The sequence below is a fragment of the Sesamum indicum genome, linkage group LG13 (assembly GCF_000512975.1).
Source record: "Sesamum indicum cultivar Zhongzhi No. 13 linkage group LG13, S_indicum_v1.0, whole genome shotgun sequence".
In the NCBI taxonomy this organism is placed as follows: domain Eukaryota; kingdom Viridiplantae; phylum Streptophyta; class Magnoliopsida; order Lamiales; family Pedaliaceae; genus Sesamum; species Sesamum indicum.
In genome coordinates, this window is record NC_026157.1 from 4,096,676 (window position 1) to 4,120,447 (window position 23,772).

A 23,772-nucleotide genomic window follows, 5' to 3' on the forward strand; every position below is an offset into this window, starting at 1 on the left:
ATTACAAATACAAGAATCTACTTGTAAATTTTTATTATTGAGGGGGTATTGATGGAAATTACAATTAAAACCTCAAAAGTTCACTTATAATTACAAATACTTATGTAACTAAACCTAACATCAGGTGATATCAATGTAATTTATCCTACTTTATATTGTATTTAGTATGTAGATACCATCTACATAAAATTTATGCTATCTTTATATTTAATAAAAAAATTTATACACATATATTTGTGAAGTATAGTATGAGATGCCATACTAATTTGCAGTATAAATTGAAATCTGATTACAATAACTCCTATCGGATATCAATTCTTACAACAATCATACTCTGATTAATAATATTTAATAAACGAAATCTAATCAATATCTATTATTCAGTAGATACAACATCCCATACATAAGGCGAGGTTCGAACTCACGACCTCTAAGATCGTGGGATTGAGGCCTCAATTTCGCTAACTGAGCCAGGCCTTATTGGCCAATTCTAAGATGTTTTATTAATAATTATCCAGTCAATTAACTTTTACCTAAATAGTTGCTTGGCTGTCATTATTTTTCTTTCACAATTACAATATTATTATATTTATCCTGTAAAATAATATAAGTTACTCATTTTAAATGTGATATTATCTCTTTCACCATCAATTTTGCTGGAAATAGATGAAGAAAAGTATTAAGGCAGCAAAACTTTTAATAATAAAATTATTAAGAGGTTAGTTTTCTAAATAACAAAAATAATGGGGTACATAGATGAAAATAAAATTAACTTTTTAGTACTCTGTGGCATTGAAAACGATTTATAATCTATTTTCCAAAAAAGAAAAAGAAGAGTAGTATATAATCTTATTTTTTTCATTTTTCTCACTTAAAAATATATTTGTATATTAGAAATAATAAGGGTAAATTATATTAACACCTTATGAGGTTAAATTAAAATACACAAATACCTCATGTTTTTTGCAAAATTACAAATATACTCCTTAAAATTATAGTTTTAATTACAACTATACCCCTATTAAGAGACAAAACTTACACAAATACCACTTGAAAGATATTACACTAACACCCTTTAGGGGATGGTGCTATAATTTTGTAAAATATAGGGACTTTGGTGTATTTTGGCCTAACATCAAGAATATTAATGTAATTTACTCAAATAATTAATTGTTGAATTATCACTGTGTCTCACTCACTTACTCACCAGTCAATTGTTTCCATCTAATCACCAATCACCATTGACTAAACAAAACCAACCTCACTTACTTTCCCAAATTCAGGGGCAATTTTGTCATTTCACAAATATACTTTTTTTTTTTATCTTTCTGTTGTTATCAAAATTACATTTCCTTGAATTTTATTTCTGTAATTATATCAATAATAATTAATTTCTTTTTCAAGAAAAATGACACTTTTTTTTAATTTTATTTTTTTTCCATTCTTCCCAAGAAAAAGAAAAAAAAAAGAAAAAGAAAAATCAGTCTTCTCTTCCTCAACCTCACCTTTACCCTAAAGACAAATGTCCATTTCCTTCCTACATAAAGCTCCTCTCCACACCCACAGTCTATACAACAATCTCTCTCTAGACTCACTTTCAGACCCCCTCCCCCATCTCTCTCTCTCTCTCTCTCTCTCTCTCTGGGCCTCACAGAAATGGCAGAAACATAATGCCAATCTTTAACATGCAAAAGAAATTCCATAAAAATCCAATCTTTATGAGATTTTGATAACTTCCATTCACAGCAAAGCACATTCATTGAGGGTTTTTTCCTTTCTTTCCATGGCTGAAAACAGCAGCTTTGACTGTGGAGCAGCAGACCTTCTCTGTGATGAGGAAACCAAAGGCTTGTGCTTTGATGATGGTGATCTTGTTGAACCTTTCAGTGACCAAAGCCATCAAACCAATGGTGAAAAAGGCATGAGCTTTGGCAATGGCAGATCAGATTCTGAGCCGTTGATTCTTTTGCCATGCCTGAGTGAGGAATGCATTGGTTGGATGGTTGAGAGAGAAAGGGAGCACTTGCCTGCAGATGATTATCTAAAGAGACTTAGGAGTGGAGAGTTGGATATGAGTTTGAGAAAAGAGGCTCTTGATTGGATGTTTAAGGTCAAATTTAATTGCCATTTAATTTCTTCCTTTATTAATCTAATAATTGGGTTCACTTTTTCTTCCTCCCATTGGATCAAATTGAGTTTTTCCAAATTTTGTTTAATTGATCATTTGTTTCTGCACGGTGGGTTTTTGCATTCCATCTTTTGACCAGCATTATATGGAATTAATTTTTTTTTATCATCATTGTATATGCCCTTTTAGTAATTCTTGATTTGCTCATCTTGTTCCTCTGGATTTTCCTAAAAATGGGATTTTTCCCCCATCAATGAGTTTTAGTCTACCAAAAGTGGTGAGGGTTTACAGTTATTGCAATTTTCTGTATTTATGTTCACTCATTAATAGTTTTCTTTAACACTTCAATTGAAATGCATGTTGGTCTTTCAGCACTCTACTCAACGTTTCTTGGATTGAAATGCACAAGAAATCAATTTTATCTTGCTAATTGCTAGATTTATTACTTATGTTATCTCTTCTTTGCAGGCTTGCGCTCACCACAATTTTGGAGAATTGTGTTTGTATTTGGCTATGAATTATATGGATCGATTTCTATCGGTGTATAACCTGCCGGTATGTTCGTTGCAACGAGTAACAGATCTGCAGACTCTGTTCTTTTGATTGCAATTCCTCTTTCTTGTGTGTTTGTGTTGTTGATTGTTTCGCTTCCTTGGCATCGATAGGGAGGTAAAACATGGGCCGTTCAATTGGTAGCTGTGGCCTGCTTATCTCTGGCAGCCAAAATCGATGAGGTTGATGTGCCTTCTACTGTCGATTTGCAGGTGAAATTTACTTGGATTCTTGCTTTGTATTGGCTTCTGTGACAAAATTTGAGTTTGTTTTGATCAATGTGGACTAATGCAACAGGCAGGGGAACCGAAGTTCTTGTTTGAAGGGAAAACGATACAGAGAATGGAGATGTTGGTGCTGAACTACTTGAAGTGGAACATGAAATCTTATACTCCATTCAACTTCATAGAGTATTTCCTCAGAAAAACGAACCACGTTCGGCTCCCACCAGGGCCATTGATTGCTCGATCAATTCAAATCATCTTAAGCACAATCAAAGGTCTTGTATTTACTACACAGCATCGGCTGTCTGAAATTGAGAATTTAATATGAAGTGTTTGATTCAGAGCTTTGGTTGGGGAAAATTGAATGCAGGTATTGACTTCTTGGAATTCAGGCCTTCTGAGATTGCTGCAGCTGTGGCTGTGTATGTTTCAGGAGAAATACAAGCAATGGACATTGATAAGGCGCTGTCCAGTTCCATGGAAGTAGAGAAGGTAGTAAATTTGCATTGGTCCCCACTGATAGAAAAATCTTAGACAAGACAATTTCTTTCCCCTCGCCTTCGTATCATTACTATCGTCTCTATAATTTTTGGCAATCTTGGCGTATTCATTCAAGAAAACGAGCACTTTAAGTAAAAAACGTTGTGGGGTTGTTGCAGGGCCGAGTCATGAAGTGCCTAGAACTGATCCAAGATCTGATATCAATGAGTGATACTACTTCAACTACTACTACTGCTACGACTGCCACTGCAAATACGGCCACCGCCCACGTTTCATCATCATCGGTGCCCGTTAGTCCAAACGGGGTGTTGGAAGCAGCATGCTTGAGCTACAAAAGTGATGAAAGAACAAGTTCTTCACACAACAAAAGGAGGAAATTGGAACCAAAAACAGCTTTTGATGGTGGTTCTTGATTCAAGAAAATGTGAATTTTTTTTTTTTCACTTTTCACCACCCCTAAAATCAGTCCAAACTAAGTCTTTGGTGAATGGGATCTTTGGTGTGGCTTTGAGAAGAAGAAAAACAAAGCATGACATGTTCGGAGAGAGAGGGAAGGAGCGAGGAAGAGAGAGAAATGGGAGAGGTCCCATGTCTTTTAGCATGAAAAAACAAATACCATAGAGATAGAATGCATGGGAGAAGACAAGCACAAGAATTTTGAAAAATGGCCATTTTGTTGTGGTTGAAGAAAAGAGAGGCATAAGGTGAAAAATTAGAGGAGAGGAGAGGGAAACATTTTTATGTTTAATTATAATTTTTCTTTTTTGTATTTGTTTATTTAATTTATCCCCGGCAATAGCATGTAATTTCTGTTCCAATTAAAAATAAAATAAAATAAAATAATTCTCGAGTTTCTCTATGTATGCATATTTTTCACATATCATACTTAAAATTGCAAAATTAAATGCAGTTTTCATCCTATATTTTGGTATTTTAATTTTTTATCTTTTTAGAGTAGCAAATAAGTCTTGCAAATATTATCCAAAAAAAATATGTGCTCCACACGTGATTTTTTAATTTTGAATTTTTGTTTCTATTAATTAATTTAATGGACCAAAATCGAGAAAAATTAAAAATGGCAAGACCCATTAAAACCCAAAATGGAAAAAATATCGCATTTAACTCTAAAGTTGGCTAATGCCAGCCTGCTGGAAGGAATTAAGTATTACATATCTCACACTTGGAACGTAATTAATTGTTTTTATTGTAAAAAATTATATACATTAATTAAATGATATAACTATATTACTATAAAAAAAAGTTTGTCCTACCAAATTTACCCTTAATTTTATTTCTTTCCTTAAACAAAAAAATTTGATTAGAATAGTAATTTTAACGTTATTTAATGATACGACAATTATATTTTTTTTTTTTCCGCACAATCCACGATTTCACATTTTTTCAATCATTATACAATTAGTTTTGTTTAATTTAATTGAGTTTGAATAAATAATTGGGCAAATTACAATGAATTCTCGTGAAGTTTGTCATAATTATAAGGATTAGTTTTATTTTTTTACACTTTGCACTTAATTTTTTTTTGGTGTCAACTTACCATCTCAACTTTATAAAATTTTGCATTTTGTTATTTATAACTATTTTTTAGTCAAAAAAACATAACATGCAGTGTATATTGATACTAAGGGTCATGTAATGTGATATTTTTCATATATGCACAACATGTGATGCTTTTCCAACAGAAAAATCAATATAAAGAGGGTCATATGTGACAAAGTGCAAATTTTACAATATTGAGATGGTAAATTAACACAAAAAATATTTTGATGATAAAGTGTAAAAACGATCATAGTTCAGATGCCAAAATGTAATTTATCCTAATTATAAATATCCCTTGTTGTTTCAAAATTACAAATATCTTCTTAAAATTAATAATTGTGTAACAAATACCTCTTGTAATAACCCATTGTAGGGGGTATTTGTTAAATAATCATTAATTTTAAAAATATTTATAATTTTTTAAATAAAAATGAGATATTATAATTATATTGAATCTCAAGAGAATCTAGTGTAATTTATCCTTAATAATTTTACCAAATTCACTTAAATTATTTAAAGAAAATACCTTAGATGATTTTCAGACGAACGGCGTCGTTTGTTATGGGGTTTCGGGTAATGATTACATGTCATGCCCTTTTCGGGATCTGAAATGGGCAAAGTGGGCCAGGGCCCAGGCCCACATCTCTTTTTGTTTTGACTGTTCTGTGTGTAACTGTGTGTTATGACCAGTCAACATCTGATTTTTACTCTTTTTCCTCCCCTTTCATTCTGAAACAATTATTCAAGAATTTTCTGTAAAAGCATAAGAAACCTATGGAATATATGTAATGTGGGGAAAACTACAATTTTCATTATTATTTTTCATAAATAGTATTTAATTTTGGGGGTTGGATATTGGGCCTGCCATGTAATTAACATTTTACACCCTAAGGATTTTAGTCTTTGCACTTTGCACCTCAAACTTTGGGAAATTGCACTTTTACGCGTAGAAAATAGCAACTTTATCGACGACTTGCTTATCATACGGTATTTGGATCTCTGTTGGCAATTTTTTTTTTCACATTATAATTTATATTCAACATACAGACACCGAACGAATAATTTTCTGATAAATATATTTTATGCAGTGTCGCATCTACCATGTCAACCCTATATGAACTTCAATGTACTAAAGGCAAAGGTTGGGTGCCAATTGCTAAATAATGATACTTTGGGGAGATCCCTGCAATTTTTAGAGTGAGGGTGCTACATTCATGCCCAATGAAATTGTGTGCAAATAAATAACACTTTACCCCGAGAAAAGGTCACATGCCGCGCATATATAAGAATTTTTCTTATTTTTGAAAAATCACTCATATGTTTGTTAAATTTTGTTGAATTTCATTTTTTATTGTAAGAACATGGTGTTGTCCTAAAAATTGAACCAAATTTGAGATTTTATGGTAGAAAATTACACATATACGCTGCATGTGACCATTTTGTTGGAAATTCCTCCAAGAAGAGGTTTAAGATGGTAACTTGCAAAAATCGTAAACTAAGTATGACAAATTAAAATAAAATAAAAATTATATAACAAAATCTAAGAACAATCATAATTCAGTCGGCAAAATATTCTTTTACCCAATAAAGAAAAGAAGGTACATGTATTTGATGCTAGACAACCTATTTTATGTAACTGGCATCCAAATATAAAATTCTTGCAGTTACATAAGTTGTCTACCATAACTTATAAAAGTGACGCCTCAAGGACCATTAATTTGATAAATTGTACTAAGTTTCTCACTTGTGTAAATGTATGCAGGTAATATTCTTGTTACTGTCGTCCATTTACATATGTACTATGTACGAAACGGTCACACGATTTCTCAAAACCCTAATTTACAATTACAAAATCTAGTATGATCTATGATGTTTTAGTGTATTGGTTAATTAAAATTGAGATCCCATGAATTGTTCGGAATCTTGGGTTTGAGTAGAAATTCTTTTGTCACTTTATTGTAATGTGAGTTTATTGATGAAATTTATGTATTAGTCAATTGTAATTAGGGTAAATTACAACGACCTCCTTTAAGGTTTGGCATAATTACAGATACCCTTCGTTATTTGAAAAATTATAAATAACCCCTTGATGTTGATGAAATTACGTAATCCTTGGATGGAAGTATTGTCAACTTTTCCCTTACTGTAATCTATAAAAATATCGGACGACGACGTGGTGGATGGAAAAATATAAAAAATATAATAAAAATTATCCACTTAGTTCATAAAAAAATTAAAAAATAAATAAAATTATAGTTCTTAGTTCACAAGGGTATTTTGATCAGTTCACCATAAAAGTTGGATAGATTAACGGACAGAACTAATTTTCATATGCCCGTTAAAATCAAGAGGGTATTGGTAATTATCTAAACAACAAAAAGGTTATCGTAATCTAACTCGAAGATCAACTCTCCAAATCAATATTTAATTTTAATATGGTTTAATTACTTAAATATTCAAAATTTTAATTTAAATAACTCAAACAGAATATAAAAATTTACGACACGTTGCAGAAAGTATATCTGCACAGGATTAACGATAATGTTCTTAATGTAAGACCATAACCATAACCATGCCTTATTCCAAAGCGTCACAGTAAATAGTTAAAAAAAAAGAAGCAAAAATTAAATATTCTTTTTACCTTGATTGAATAGAATAAATTTAAAGTAACAGGTAAGAATATGGTCAAAGTGAAATTAATTATTGTGGGTAAAACTTTGGCCATTGTAGCCAACTGGTGTTTGCTGCTGAAGGGATCCCAATAATAAAAATAGGTAAAATTATATTTTTAGTCCTGTAACTTTAGGTCGTTAATATTTATGGTTATGTAATTTATTTTATTTATATATTTAGTTCCTTTTTTGATAAATTTAGTCTTGAATATATCTCATTTGATCAGCTTTTAACAAATTTAGTCCTATATTGACAATTTTGGTCCTGACGACCTATAGTTACAGGACAAAAATTAGAGATCTATTACTGTGTGAAAGAGATTAAAATCGTCAACACATGACTAAATTTGCCAAAAACGGACCAAATGGGAGATGTTCATAACTAAACTCGTCAAAAAAAGGTCTACATGTATAAATAGAATACATTACAGGATTCAAAATACTAACGAGTTAAATTTACAGGACCAAAAATATTAAACATATATGGCCACCAAAAGGCATACACTTTGCTCGAGTTATTTATTTTTTATTAATAATAAAAAAATTATATTAATATATTAATTTAAATATCACGACACCAACCTTTTTTTATTTTTTATTTTTAATTTTGTTTAATTAATTTTTGTTATAAGTTAATTATATAAAATTAATTTTTTAACAACCTATTAAAATTCAAAAAATTATAATATTAAAATTGTATTAATTTTAAAAATTACAATTAAGTAGACAAATATAATAGTGTATATTTTTTTGTACAATTGAAAAAAATACAATGAAGTATACAATTTCAAATGTCAAAAATGTCCGTCTGTTCCACAATTGTGTCTGTTGCGTTGATGCCGAGATCTTCTTATTTCCTCGCCCACATTTTGCACTGGCTCATTTTGCGCCTTATTTTCATCACCACCGAATCGACTAGATGTTGCAGAACTAGATTTGACAATATTTTTTTATAATTTTGTAAATTAATTTTTGTTATAAGTTAATTATATAAAATTATTTTTTTTACAACCTATTAAAATCCAAAAAGTCATAATATCAAAATTAGATTAATTATAAAAATTACAATTAAGTAGACAAATATAATCGTGTATATTTTTTTGTACAATTGAAATAAATACAAATATAATAATGTATATTTTTTGTACAATTGAAATAAATACAATTGAAATGAATTGTATTAATTCTAAAAATTACAAAAACCAAGTCGTGATATTGAATCACGACTTTGTGTCGTGATTCAGTATCACGACACCAAGCATTTTTGCTGAAAAAAAATAATTTTTAATGTCGAGTCGTGATTTAAATCACCACTCGACATATTAATATTAGTATATTTAAATTAATTATATGAATATAATATTTTTTATTATTAATAAAAAAATAAATAACTCCACTATGCTCCATATGTGAAGACAGAAACAAGGAGGTTTTTTCTTGGTCAGTGTAATAAAATAGGCATTTTGATGAAGTCGCTTTACATACTAAAATTTTCCTCTTGTCCCTATGCACTTATCTGCCTTTGATCAGCTTTGGTTGATGATATGTAAATAATTATGAATGTTGTGCAATTGGTCTCATCACTTCTTCCATTTCTTAATGTGTGTATTATATTGTAAGATTGGGATGGGTTCTATGTAAGATAGTAGGGGAGTCATGAGTTGTGGTAATTGAGACAACGATGTGATGATGTGTATTTGTTCATCGTAAATATGAAAGATTTTTGTACGAGGATTTTCTTTCTTTTTCTTTTTTTTTTTTTTTTTTTGGGCGGGGGGGAAAGGGGTTCCCCAGAGGGGGGTTTTAAATTCTATCTGAAAATGATTTTTTTTTAAAAAAAAGTTTTGAAATTACACCTACACACCCTTTGAAAATTCTCTATTTACATGTGATCCTATTTCACTAGGATTTGGATGAAAATACTGACGTTAGCAAAAAATTGCATAAAATTTTTAATTTTGCTCCTTATTCAACATTTCCAAGTAAAGTTTTTTTTTTTTAATTAAACCACCCAGCTTTTCGGAGTCTCCGACCCTTCTTTATTAAGATTAGAAAAAGAGTTTCGTAGCTATAAAGCAATAAATGTAATATATATATATATATATATATATATGGAGTGAGCTTAACATCATTATATTTTTTTTCTTACAAGCACATTTTTTTTTCTTATATAAATAGTGAATTTTCGGAGGGAGTGTAAATATAATTTCGAAACTTCTTTAGGAAAAATTATAATTTTGCATTTTTAGATGTTGACTAAGTGCAAACCTTTTAATTTATAAAAATCACCTGTATAGACGAGGGGCTTGAAAAGGGCAATCATGGTGGCTTTGTCCGAAGTTCTTATACAAAGTATGGTTATCTTTTATCACGGTGCAATCAATTGTCAGATGACTACTTGTTTTTCATAGGCGACATTAAATGAAATAATATGCATTCATTCATACCGAACGCACGCCGAAGATCTTTGTCATGATATATTATTTATTTTGGTCCTATCGTATAATTTTATCCTAAAAAAATATCTCAATACGCAGAGCAAGACATTGAGGCTTATGCTTTTCAAATTCTTGATTTACATACAGTATGAGATAACGTGTGATTTACTGAGCATTAGTCTATCTATATACATAATAATGCCAAAATATGGAGTTTAACTCAACAATAAGAACCCTAACTTGGTGTTGACTTGGCAGGAGTTGCAGGAGATTCGGCCTGTTTTTTTTTTTAACACCAAAATGGAGATGTAATTGGATCTAATTCATTACCATGCACAACTCTTGACTTGTAAACTTTCTTGGGTGAGAGAAATATTTAGCCATCCTTTTGTGAAGAGTGACAAAATTTGAAATGACTTTGATCATGTCCAGAAAAAGACAAAAGAAAAAGAAAACAACGCCCATTCTCGTATCATATCATTAAAATTAAAGATGTTTCAAATTCTTGCAAATAGTCAAATACCATTATATATTGTATCTTACAACTCAATCTTTTTTTCCCGGATTTCATCAGCCAAACATCATTCATTAGGGTTGATTTCATCTGCCAAACATCATTAATCAGGGTTTCGCGTTTTAAAATAAGTATAATACACTCTCATCTCCTGAGTTTTGGTGCAATTACATGTAAATTCTCTATAGTTTGAAAAATTATACCTAACATCCCTAAGATTTGCTTCCGTCTAACAAATAGGTTTCTCCGTTAGTCAAAATTCATCGAATTTGCTGATATTAATAAGAAAAATCAGATAAAACTCTATATTTACCCTCGATTGACTTATTATTGATTTATTGAGGTCAAATAATTTTTTTTTTATGATGAAATTACCCTTATACATCTTCACACGCTAATGCATGAGAGGGGGTATATTTTCATTGTCATAAGGGCAGTTTAGTTAAAAAAAATATATTTGACCTGTAATAAGTCAATTAACGGTAAATATCAATTTTCATTCAGTTTTTATTTTATTTTATATAATTCAATGAATTTTCACTTATGAAGGGACCTATTTGTTAGACGGAATGAACCTCAAGATTAGATGTAATTATATCAAACTTTAGGAGAGGGAAGTGTAATTATCCTTTTATTGGTTTGGTGATTTAAGTTTTTTTGGTGTTGTTTGCAACTATCTATATTCTTTGTTGTTATTACATTGTTTAATTGGTCTGAAAAATTGCAAGTCTGAACAGGGAGGCAGCTAAAGTAAACTGAAAAATGAGCAGAGAGAAGAGGTAATTTAGATGAAGAGTCGATTTCTGTTTGGGCAACGAAATCTAAAATCGAAATCTGAATGGGTTTCAATTGTCTCTCTCAGACACTTATCTACTGTGTCAAGATCCCTACAGGACTTACTGTCCCTGCCAATTGTTTGGTTTGGTTGGTGAGTTTTTACTCTCACAACTAACACACACACACACACACACACATATATATATATATATATGACAAAACCAGAATTTAATTCCCCTCTCTCTCTCTCTCTTCTATTATTTTTATAAAATAAAAGGTAAAATTACATATTTGGTCCTATAACTTTAGGTAGTTAGTATTTTTAGTCCTGTAACTTACTCTATTTATACATTTAATCCTTTTTTTTGACGAATTTAGTCCTAAACATCTTCTGTTTGGTCCTTATTTGGCAAATTTACTCGTGCATTGACAATTTTGATACTGACGACCTGTAGTTATAGATAGGGGTATTCCGTTTGGTTCGTTACCAAAACCGAACTGAATAGGATTGGTTCGGTTCGGTTATAACCGAACCTTTTTCGATTTTAAATTGAAAAAATAATTTTTTTAAAAAAAATTATGTATAGTTTAGTATTTTCATTTTTATCCAAAAACACCTGTACAAAAATATCAAAATCTAAAAAATAAAATATACAATGAATGAAATTATTTACGAATACAATATATATTATATATAATCATATATTATATATTTTTAAAATATAATTAATTAAAAACAAAGAAATTAGGTTATTTGGTTCGAGACAATTAACCATACCAACCGAAATAATTGATTTTTTTTTTAAAAAAAAAAACCCGAACCCATCGGTACAAATCGAAAAAATTCTATTCGGCTGATTTTCGGTCAGAAAATTGAATTTTGTACACCTTGTTATAGGTCAAAAAATAAAATCTATTGAAGATGACCAAAATTGTCAAAAAATAATTAAATGTGAGATGTTTATGACTAAATTCCTCAAATAAAAAGTTCAATCTATAAATAAAATTATTTATAAAATTAAAATATTAATAATCTAAAATTATAGGACCAAAAACATAATTTTGGCAAAATAAAATGATGATATCATATGATCATCAACATGTACATTTTCAATGATTTACACACTCTTGTCTTGCTAATTTTTGAAAAGTTTCTACTATTTTCATAGCATAAAACAACAATACAATCTCGTCAGTATTTTTCCACGACTTATAGCCCCTTGCATACTACCCAAAAACAAAGGCATATAAGCTTTAGTATGAATGATCTCATCGTAATTATTTGATTATTTTGGTATTTGTGATTTACATATAATCGTATAATTATGTAAATTCTACAAATAAATTGCATTTCATGTTACAAGTACAACTTTTATTACCTTAATATTCTTACAACCTTCATTATCCTCACTACAAAAAAATATAATATTGGCGACAAGATATGAAGTAATGATTTTAAAATTGTCACAAAAAATATATATTGAGTGAACAATTTTAATTCTTGTAATTATATAATTATTAGTGACAAGAATCGTGTATAAAGTTGTCACTAAAAAAAAAATTAGTGACACATGCAGGTGACAACTTAGTGACAATACAAATAGGTTGTTATTATATACATGCGTCAATTGTTTCTAGTAAATTTAATGCACAATATTTTGTCAGTAATTCTTGCTAATTACAATTTAGAAAAATAATTATCACGGTTAAAACTTATAAATTTATTATTATGACAAAATAAAAAATTCTTGTCACTATATATATATATATATATATATATATATATAATTAGTAACAATGTCGAATACGCTGCAATTTTTTTTTTCTTTCAATCGCTAATTTTCTATTTTTTTATAGTGCTTCTTTTACGACCTACTAACTTAAAGATCGACGGATTATAAATGAGTCTTCCTTGTGTAGTTCTAACTGTTCGCAGGATCATTTTAAAATACTCGAGGCGTATTTCGTTTATTTGGAGTAACAACGACCCTTTAAAAATACCTTATATATCCCAATTTTTAGAGCAACTATTATTATTATTATTTGACAATGATGGATGTTTAGTTGTTTACGTAAGGAGAATGATGAATGATTTGTACTAATAGATAAAGCCGGCGACATAATTATTTTTTGAAATTAAGAGTAGTTTTCTTCATAGAATTTTCACTTTTAATTTATTCTCTTCTCTCTTTGAATAATTTCTACAAAGAAAAAACGACACATTTAAGAAAAGTATTCTTTTCCATTGTTTGTTTCAAAGAGGAAATATTTGTCCATATGCAATTAGTCACGGGGAAAACAAAACCTACTTATTTATTAAAGAGGAAATATTTGTCCATATGCAATTAGTCACGGGGAAAACAAAAATTACTTATTTATTAATATTTATTCATAATTTTGAAGTGCAAACTTTACATACAATTGTTACTTTTTTTTGGGTTCATAATTTAACTTGTAAAAATAATTAAAGACGGTCAAATTTTGTTTTTCGAGGTATAAGAAGTGGTGCGGATATTGTGTGATTTGTGTTTATATTATATATTTTTTTTAATAATCTCACATATAAAATATATTATCATAATTGATAAAGTGATAAAATAAATAAAATAAAACTTGAAATTAGAAAGGTGTACCGATGGAGAGTCACGACACTTGTCGCTATCCTATATAGGGTTATTATAGCCTGTCTTGATCATAACTCCAAGATAAAATCTCATTAACTCTCAGTAGTATCTTATTCCATGTGCACGATCACGAAAAAATTAGGGACCGATTCTTCATCACGTTGCCGAAATACTAACATATTCGTGGGAGTATAAAATATTTCTCAACTTCTTCCATCACAAATCACCTCAAATGACCTTTTTGTATAAATAGAAAAATATGACCACCATGTGAAATAATATTCCTATTAAAATATATTATAAATTGAAAATAAATATGATTAAAATAAATCATAAATCACTAAAAGTGGTGTCATAAATCATAAATATTGTTAAATTAGAATCTTACCCGTTATTTCTTTGGGATTGATTGGAACCACATCTGTCAAAAATTGTATTTAGGGTATTTATTATTTGACATTTTTTAATCCTCTTTCCTCTTTCCTCTTTCCCATACCCACAACTTAGTTTATGCCCATCAATTTAAAAAAAAAAAGAATATTTTTTTTTTGAAAAAAATATCACTTTTATCATGGGCTTTCTCTATTAAACTGAGCAACTCTCATACCCCTATTAAAAATTACAGTTATCATGCGATTCATCACTCTTTTTAAACTATTTAAGAATTATTATTCTTATTAGGGATATATAATACACTTTTTTCTCTAAGATTTAGTGTAATTTAGTAATTACAGGTAATCCTAAGTGGTTTGAAAAATTACATTTAATATTCCTCAGACTTGTTTCGTCTAACAAATAGGTCTTTTCGTTACAGATAATCCTAAGTGATTTGAAAAATTACATTTAATATTCCTGAGGCTTGCTTTGATCTAATAAATAGGTCTTTCAGTTAGTCAAATCATTGAATTTGTCGATGTTAACAAAAAAAAAAAAAAATTGAATGAACATTGATATTCCACTTATATGACTTATTGCACGTCAGATAAATCTTCCCTAATTAAACTATTCTTAAAAAATTGAAATTATACCTCCTTACATGCATTAACGTGTGAAGATGTATAAGGATAATTTGGTCATGAAAATGACCTCTAATAAATTAGTAATAAGTCAATCGAAAATAATTAAATAATGATTTTTATCTAATTTATTTTTATTAACATCATCAAATTCGATGAATTTGATTGATGAAAAACTTTATTTGTTAGACAGAAACAAATATAAAAAAAAAATAATAATAATCTCTTTTTATTATATAACGTAATTCAAATTTAATCAAACCTGATTCGAGGAGATAGACTATACTCTCACGTGGCTCACAAACCTACATATGAATGAATGAAGTATGAACAGGGGGACCAGATAAAATTAATAATAATAGATAGTGAAGATGGGGATGGGCAAAAGAGACATGGTTGGAAAATTGATTAGTATTAATCAAAACAAATTAAGGCTGATTAATGTTGTCTGTTCCTGTGGATGTGTGCTGGGGAATAGCAAAAGGACAAATGTACAACAATGTGACAGTGTTTTTGGACATGATGGGAATTTAATTGTAATTGGGTTCCCACTCTTGAACTGATGAACAGTTATTTAAAGCTCTATCTAAAGAGACTGCAAAAGAATGAACCAAAATTATTACAAGTGTCAGGTGATGCCATTTGACTGGTCACAATTTGAAGTTTTTCTAAAGGAACCTATCTCAGATTTCAATGCGTTAGGATAAAATTTGCAAGGGCTCCAGTGGCTGCTTTAGGTGGTTGAAATTGGGATGTGCAAGGAATTGGGAAGCCCACAAGCCCAACATCCATCCACATGAACCCTAATTGGAAATATATGAGGTAAGGTTTTCTATGATCTCAAATATATATATATATATATATATATATATATGTAAGTAAAGTTTCATGCAGCTAGCTCAAAATGAGTTGAGTTGGAGGGGGTGTCTTTTTCTTTCTTTCTTTCTTTCAGTGTTTTCAATAAATCGATTATAATTACATCAGAGTTTCAGTTATTGATAATTATAACAATCAATATACTATTAATTAATATAAAAAAATATTAAAGTCGAATAGCAATTCAATTTAGAGATTTGATATGATCATCGAAGCTTGTGAATCAGCTCGAGTGTTCCTTTATCTAGAAAGAGTTTGTTAAGTCATTCATGTGTTATAAATCAAACTATCAAAGTATACCAACGGTAACTAAACATACAAATATGCGGGCTTTAAAAACTCACAATTTTTCGATCATGAGTTCATTATTTGAACACAGCCTGAGCATGGGAACTCTTAATAAACTTTGACAAAGGTTGAGTTGAACTAATTCATCTCCAGAGACCACAGTTTATGCATTTTATTTGTGCAAGATGTAGATGATACAGGAACTATTGCACAAGTCACTGTAGATTTGAAGAAAAAATCCAATGTTTAAGATTAGAGTTGAGGGTAGAATACCATGATGGATGTGAAATATGAGTCCTATCCAACCGTAAGGAATCTGGACAGTAACATGAAAAAATCTAGTCATTTATGCATAAATTCCATAACAAAACACCAGAAAAGGCCAAAAAAACATATGAATTGCAAGATAAATTCTTTTCGCGATGTGGAAAAACTAGTTCTGCAATTGAATTCCATGTCGAATCATTGTCTTTTAAACAATGAGCTTCTAACGACCCCAAACAAGGGGATAAGGCTTTTCCTTTACTTCATTTTCTCTCTTCCGAGTCATAAATATGCTTGCCAGATCTTTCAGCAAGTTTATTATCAGTTTGCTACTGAATAATTGGCACTGTAAGTACTGTACACCAAGAATTTCCGAAGAATTTCAGAGAACAGGTCGTTAGCATGCCCAGCCAGAGACCTTCGCACGCTGGGCATCCATTCATCTAGTATACGATACAAATTTGTCAAGCTTAACTTATATCCTTTGTGCTTAGATGAAGTCTGGTTGGCCAGTCGAAGTTAAGCAACGATGCCACATCCGGCTGTTGGGGTCGACAACCTTAGGCTCGGTAATGACTTCAGGAATGGGAAAATAGACATAATGAGTATTGCATATTCCTACTGTGATGCCACTATAGCCAGCAAATGCACCATGAACCTGCCAAAACATTGGGTATATTGAATGAACATTTGCCAGGACAACCCTGTTGAAATGACTGTCTAAAAATATTGAAAAGGAATGTAAAGCTAAAACTTATGACTATCGAAGAACGAAGGGGAAATATATTCATGCTAAGGATGAGGAAAACCAGCAAATTTGAGTTGACAAAAAACAAGGCTGGAAATATAAAGCAGTGACGGGAAGTAAATAGAAAACATCTGCAGGAAAGCCTCATGAGTCCTGGTTGTTCGCTTAATAATGATAATGACATTTATCAGTGATGCAAATTCAAAGGCCATTTGCCAACCAAAGAATACTATGTGAGTCTAACACATTAGGAGTTTGGCTTGTGAATGGCTGCCTACATCATGCCAAAAACTTTGTTTAGCACAGAGAATGCACAGTACAATAACCAAGATCAATGTGTTTCCGCAATGCACCAAAATACAACTGGAGATATTATAGAGCTATTCCTGTGGTGAGCTTTAGAGTTGTATTCGACATAAAGACACCTCAAAAACATTATACTTTGAGAAGCTTCTGAGATCAATGTCAATATACAGAACCCACAATCTAGTATGAAACACTTCCAAGCATTGTAAACAGAAAAGGCGTCAGCAGAGCCAGAAAATAATAGGTTGGATGATTGCCTTAACAGATTGCTTTTTGAAGTATTTTACAATTGCATGTGGTTGATGACAGCTTTTAACAAGTTTATCAATGGCAGGTCGCAGGTGAATGTTAATGTTTTTAAAATCAGTGTCCGAAAATGAGTGAACAAGTATAAGGATGATTTATATCTTCTTCACTTATGTTAGTAACAGCTGAACGTTCCCTAGTCATATAGGAGGTTAAGTTGGTATAGATGTCCCACCTATCTGAAGTTCGTGCTTTTGTTTTTCACAAGTAAACAAGCAGAGAACCACTTGAAAGACTCTAACTTCAATTGTTTGCACTTGCTAAACTGCCTGGGCAGTTTAACTTATTCACTCAAATTCATTCTTCTGAATATTTAAATTTTCTTATGCAGGAAAATGCTTGCTAGCAAATGGTAAAGATTTCTGCATGAACAACTTCAACGGATAAAGAATGGCAAGACCAAGTATGTTAGGGACACTTACAGCATTTTGACCAAGAACAGTACAGAGAATTCCATCTGATGCATTTGCACGGCCAGCCCGGATCATGTATGTGGGATCAATGTATTTCACATCTGCTGGAACTCCAACCTCTTTAAAGAACTTCTTTGTCTGTAAGAAATGTGTAAGTAGCAAATGACTTAAAACCAAAATTAAACTTTTCACTATGTGAAGCAATCTAATAAGATGTACTGTAACATCAACACAACATCTTTCTTTTGGGAAACTTGCTCATCAATAAATTTCCAAGTTCCATCTTTTGGATGTTTAAGAGGCGATAAGCAGTCCAAACACAGTATATTATATCAAGAAGCAAGTTTTCTCTTAAGAAGGGGAAGACAAATAGATTGTTTGCTTAGTGCAAAATTATCCTACAGGATAATGAGTTCATATAGGACATCTTAGTATATAAAATTTTCATCACTGCCACTTGGGAAGTGTAACCTAAATACATTAATGAAAATAATGGGAGATTCAAGCATGTCGTTTCATGGATGATTAGGATACGAATTATTAACCAAAAACAGGAACGACATAAAAAAGGGCAAATAGGACTGGAAACAAGTTGTTGCAAGAATATTCTAATTTTCAAGATAAGGACAAATAGATATCCCCAACGTGCTACTGTGATATTGCCTTCACATATGCCCGAAAATTGCTTGTGTGATCTTTTCCCCTATGTCCCTTTGATTCTTAGCTCTGAGGTGATCTATATGCATATTGTTTTCAAGAAGCAAAAAAACTATAAGCATATACTCTTGCTATAGATACAAAGTGGAAGGTAGAAAAATAAATTTTTAGCTAAGCTTTATTCAAAAGAAATTGACAAGGAAAAACACACAAGTGCAGAAGTTCCTAGAAGTGATAGGTTCGACAATCATCTTGGATGCGAAAGAATCCTACTTCATATATATGATGTAAACAAATCAGTTTAAAAGTGATTAGAACAAGGTGCACGAACCAACCTCTTGCTGTATATAGGCACCGATATCTCCCAGTATGACGTTTCCTGATGCATCTGTAGCATTGGTTTTTTGAAGAAGATCCTGCAAACAAAACGTGATATAAAAGAAAGAGATAAGATTTCCTAATGCAGCTAAACGACCTTGCGTTAGTAACATATGCTCACTGTATGTAGATCGAGCAGAAACATTCACGAAGAAAGTTAGAAGTTTATGAAATAAAGTAGTGGCTTTTGTTAATTTGTCATCTAGAAAATATGTCCCATCTATGGTAATTAGTGAAAGAGGAAGATCCTATGTAAAGGAGAATAGTAGCAGGGAAACTCTAGCTTAAGGAGAAAAGAACTTCCACACAAAAAGAAGGTTGACAGGATTATAAGCCCCTCTCTTTAGATATATTAAATGATTTTCCTTTTTAATAGCTTAAACTTTTAGATAAAATGGTCGTTAAATGATATTAGAGCCAGACCAAACAAGAGGTTTTGGGTTTCTAATTCCAGCACAACCTATACATAAGAGTTTCTCATGCTAGGCTTTACAAAAAGAATACTGCCTGCATGTAAAGGGGCATGTTAAAAATATTAAATATTAAATCAATCTCCTATTTAACATTTCAAGCTTTTAAATGAGGTGTTATATTAGTTTAAGCATCATACCTAACCTGTTTCTATTCTCAAGAAATAAAAGGCAAGACATGGCCTTACTAACCTGCCCAGCTCCTTCTGCAACACAGACAACAGCAGATCCCTTTGTCTCAAGGAGGTGCTTTAGGTGGCTGAGGACACCCTGAGGTCCATGAAGATTAAATGGTACCTGGTGGATGCAAGAAAACACTGTGATTTGGTGAATAGACCAGCAAAACCTATATATTTTTTAATTGTTTTGACTTTTTGACAGTAGACCTCCGGAATCAAGCATATATCAATTTGTCCACTAGCAAGGGATGCCTGCATAGCTATAAAACCACTGCTACGGCCCATCAATTTGACAATACCAATACCACGATAAGCACTGTGTGCCTGTAAAGTAGGGGAAAGAATCATCTCAAAATGAGAGGATACAGCAAATAATAGTAAAATCTTGACTGAATGAACTTGAAAAGGATACCAAGTCATACCTCAATATATGCGGAATATATTGCTCTTTGTGCTTCTTCAACAGCAGTATCAAAACCAAACGTTTTATCCATATGCAGGATATCGTTGTCTATGGTTTTTGGCACACCAACTACAGCTACCCTTAATCGTCTTTTGCGGCACTGTATAGCAAAAATAATAAATCCTTCAGAAATGAGACAGAATGTACTATAACATTCAAGAAGACATTTCATGCATGGACAAAGGATTGTGTATATGCATATATCTAAGATTCATGACATCCGTCATACTTCTTTTGCCACAGTTCTTCCTGTTTTAGCTTACTCTCAAGGTTTTACCATCTGGCAGCAGATTACCTTGACTTTATTAATATGGTTTACTTTCCAAAGAAAACCCTTGAATGTTTAAATACCTCAACTTCGTACTAGAGGTTGTAATTTAATAAAAGATACATACAATATATAGAAGAATGCTGAATCTATAAAGGTCATAATCTCAGAAACCTCTTCATGTATGGCATTGGCGCCAGCATGTGTACCATTTCCACCCAGCACAAACAGCATATTGATCCCACTTTTCTGTCATCAATTCTTAAATTCATATCAAAACAACCAAACATCACAAAACTATCAGGGTGATGAAGACAAAAACAAGGAACAAGCATCACCATATACCTCCATACTGTCCACAATTTCAGTAACTGTAGGTCCTCCACGGGAGACCCCCAGCAAGCTTCCTCCTGAGAGATGGATATTTTGAACCACTGTCCTTGATAGCTGAGAGATATCAAAGGACACTAAGTTTTTATCATACACGCAACAAGAAGACAGGTGTCCAGCAAAGTCAAAACTGTGACTAATAAGCCATATCCAAGCTTTTAAGCTAGGATTTACCCATCATACAAATGACTGCCGTAAACAATGAAATTTATAGAGAATTATGGTGGCAAGAAAATGACAGTTACTTATGAGAGTCAAGTTCTGGCAAACCAATAGAAAATTACAAATGAAATGCATGAATTACTGATAAAACTTACAACTGCACAGCAGTGAAACACTGTTCCAATAAAATAAATGTTTTGTTGATTCATAAATTTTGAAGAATCATTGCGACAAAGATCTAAAGTTCTCATAAAACAAAAGTTAACAATTGACATTAGGAAAAACAAATTATATGAAACTATCTATTTTAGATAGGAGAAGAACTCACTGGCATTTCAGCTAAACTGCTGTCAGAAAACCCACGGTAGCCAAAAGGGATTCCCACAATCTGTTTGACACCATATATCTCAAGGGTGATGACTATCTGCAGCCATACCAAAGACCGTGAGAAGTTAAATACGTTTTGACTTCCCACTTCTTGTGCAGTTTTTAGGTTCCATACTGTTGAATGCTAAAACAGACAACTCTGAAGTTAGAAGGAAGACTCTATGTTGCCAAATTGTACCTAGTATCAGAAATTTGTGATCACTTGTGGTAGTGGGATCATTCTGAGTGTCTTCTCTTCCAAGAATGATTTACGATTACATATGTAAACAAACTGAAACATGAACCTAAAGAGCATGCATTGATGTGAACAAGCAACTCAAACAAGAAAAAATTGGTGAAGTCTTGCTGTTAACTGATTTTTTTCTGATGAGAGAATGTGAATGTTAAGATGTAGACAGTAATGAATCAGTAGTCCACACATGAAGATACCTGTCGTATCACATCATTGAGACCAGGACAAAGACCTCCACAAGTTACAATTGCGGCTTTAACCTCTTCCGGTTTGAAGTATATCTTTTCCCGAGGCCCAGCACGATGAACCCTAAAATTAAGTTGAGGGGATTCAATGAATTAATGTTTCAACTATTTAATCAGGCATGAAAATTAGTACGATATGAACTTGAACAAGTAAAAGCCAATTAAAATTATCGGAAAAATGTTGCATTGCCAACAGTTAATCTAAAGCCGGCCACAATTTTGTTTTCTTCTTCAATTCAGTATTCAGGATCACTTTAGACTCCAGATGTCATTTGATTAAATCCAACTAAGGAAACCCATTAGAAAAAGTTTTAAATTCTTTACATCAGTTTCACCAACCTTTCCCATGCTCTGAGGTCTAAATGAAAATTGCCTGAAAGAGTGCAGCGGTTAAGGCACCAGGTTATTTCATAAACCCCGAGCTAACATTACATAAAGCTCAATGTTAGCCTCCATGTCCTAAAGATTTGCCTACTGTATACATGAAAAATTTCCTGGCTGATGCCTATTGGACAGGACAAAGCTGCAATGGCATTTGGAACAGATTGCATCTCCAAGGTGACAATGGGATAAGATTATCAGAATAATAGTTTCAAGTAAGTTGGATGACAAAAAGCATTATACATTCAGGAGGGAAAAAGGAATGGAGACAAAACAAATACTTCTACATTGAACCAATACTCCACTGCCAGTAAATATATAAAGTTTCATATAGTCCTAAAACTGTAAGTGAATATCCTGATATATGTCACTGCAAGCAGCAGTGCAATTCCCACATTCAATCAACATATATCGCTCTTAGAGTCTCTTCATGTTTATAATCTCATATGGTCAAATTAGATAATAGATGCCTACCATTGCTCCACCCATGTACAGGCTGGATCAATACACTGAGCACCTGCAGATGTAGGAGAGGAAAAATGTATAACCTGAAAATCATTCATAAGGATATCAGAGGCAATTAACACAAAAAAAGCTTAATATAGAGCAAACAAGTGCTGTTGCTTAAATTTATAAAGTAGTCATTCTTTCAGCTAGCTGTGTGAAATCTGAGAAAAAAGCATAGAAATCTGGTCTTTTCGTTCGTGTATTTTGCATGTGCATCACTTTCCTAATTGCCAATCTTTTCCAAATTGAACTGAGATGAGCATTTCCTTTGGTACCCTTAAGCTTCAGAGGCAATTATGAAATGTAATAACAAAAGGCAAAATCATCAATTGTAGATTGCAGTAACAAAACAATAATAGATGTCAACCAGCTAATGCAATCAATTCAGAAAAAAGGAACATACTTATGAAAGATTTACTCTTGCAGGACTCTAGGCTATGTATCATCCAACGAACCAAACCACAAAAGAAACCTATAACCTCGTGCACTTAGACCTTCCAACTATGCATAACTCATCAATCGTCTTTAGACTTGATATATATAGAAAACAAAACACAAGCAGTTTACCAGTTATTCTTTCCATTTTATGGTTTATTTCTTAACTTCTCAACAACTTCAGAAAATTATCAGGTCGTTACAAAATCAGTAGAGCCACGTAATGATTGTCAATTAGTTGGCACCTCGTGCAGGACAGAAAAGGGAAAAAACCAAAAGGAACCAACATCACACCTTGAGCAGCACTCTGTCATTGTTGTTAATGTATCCATGCCATTCCTCATCTGTTGGATAACCATTCGTGAAATCAGGACTTAATGGAGTCCTGCAATCAAATATCAAGTTAATTATATT

The 23,772-nt window shown here is 31.7% G+C and overlaps 2 protein-coding genes across 2 annotated transcripts in view; one reads left to right on the forward strand and one right to left on the reverse strand.

Moving 5' to 3' along the window:
* On the forward strand, nt 1,543-4,268 carry LOC105176409 (cyclin-D4-1). Its single transcript, XM_011099198.2, has 6 exons — nt 1,543-2,110; nt 2,597-2,683; nt 2,794-2,892; nt 2,978-3,179; nt 3,275-3,396; nt 3,564-4,268. The coding sequence occupies exons 1-6, from the start codon at nt 1,784-1,786 to the stop codon at nt 3,816-3,818; spliced, it is 1,092 nt and encodes a 363-aa protein (XP_011097500.1). The 5' UTR covers nt 1,543-1,783; the 3' UTR covers nt 3,819-4,268.
* The window catches only part of LOC105176410 (ATP-dependent 6-phosphofructokinase 5, chloroplastic), an 8,041-nt gene continuing 775 nt past the window's right edge, over nt 16,507-23,772 (reverse strand). Inside the window, exons 2-13 of the mRNA XM_011099199.2 lie at nt 23,653-23,743; nt 22,891-22,964; nt 21,988-22,099; nt 21,500-21,595; nt 20,965-21,066; nt 20,794-20,868; nt 20,311-20,451; nt 20,096-20,212; nt 19,902-20,006; nt 19,197-19,277; nt 18,214-18,342; nt 16,507-17,089 (exon numbers count right to left, since the gene is read on the reverse strand). Coding sequence (XP_011097501.1) covers nt 16,922-17,089; nt 18,214-18,342; nt 19,197-19,277; nt 19,902-20,006; nt 20,096-20,212; nt 20,311-20,451; nt 20,794-20,868; nt 20,965-21,066; nt 21,500-21,595; nt 21,988-22,099; nt 22,891-22,964; nt 23,653-23,743 — 1,291 coding nt within the window. The 3' untranslated portion in view covers nt 16,507-16,921. The remainder of the gene's footprint in view (nt 17,090-18,213; nt 18,343-19,196; nt 19,278-19,901; nt 20,007-20,095; nt 20,213-20,310; nt 20,452-20,793; nt 20,869-20,964; nt 21,067-21,499; nt 21,596-21,987; nt 22,100-22,890; nt 22,965-23,652; nt 23,744-23,772) is intronic.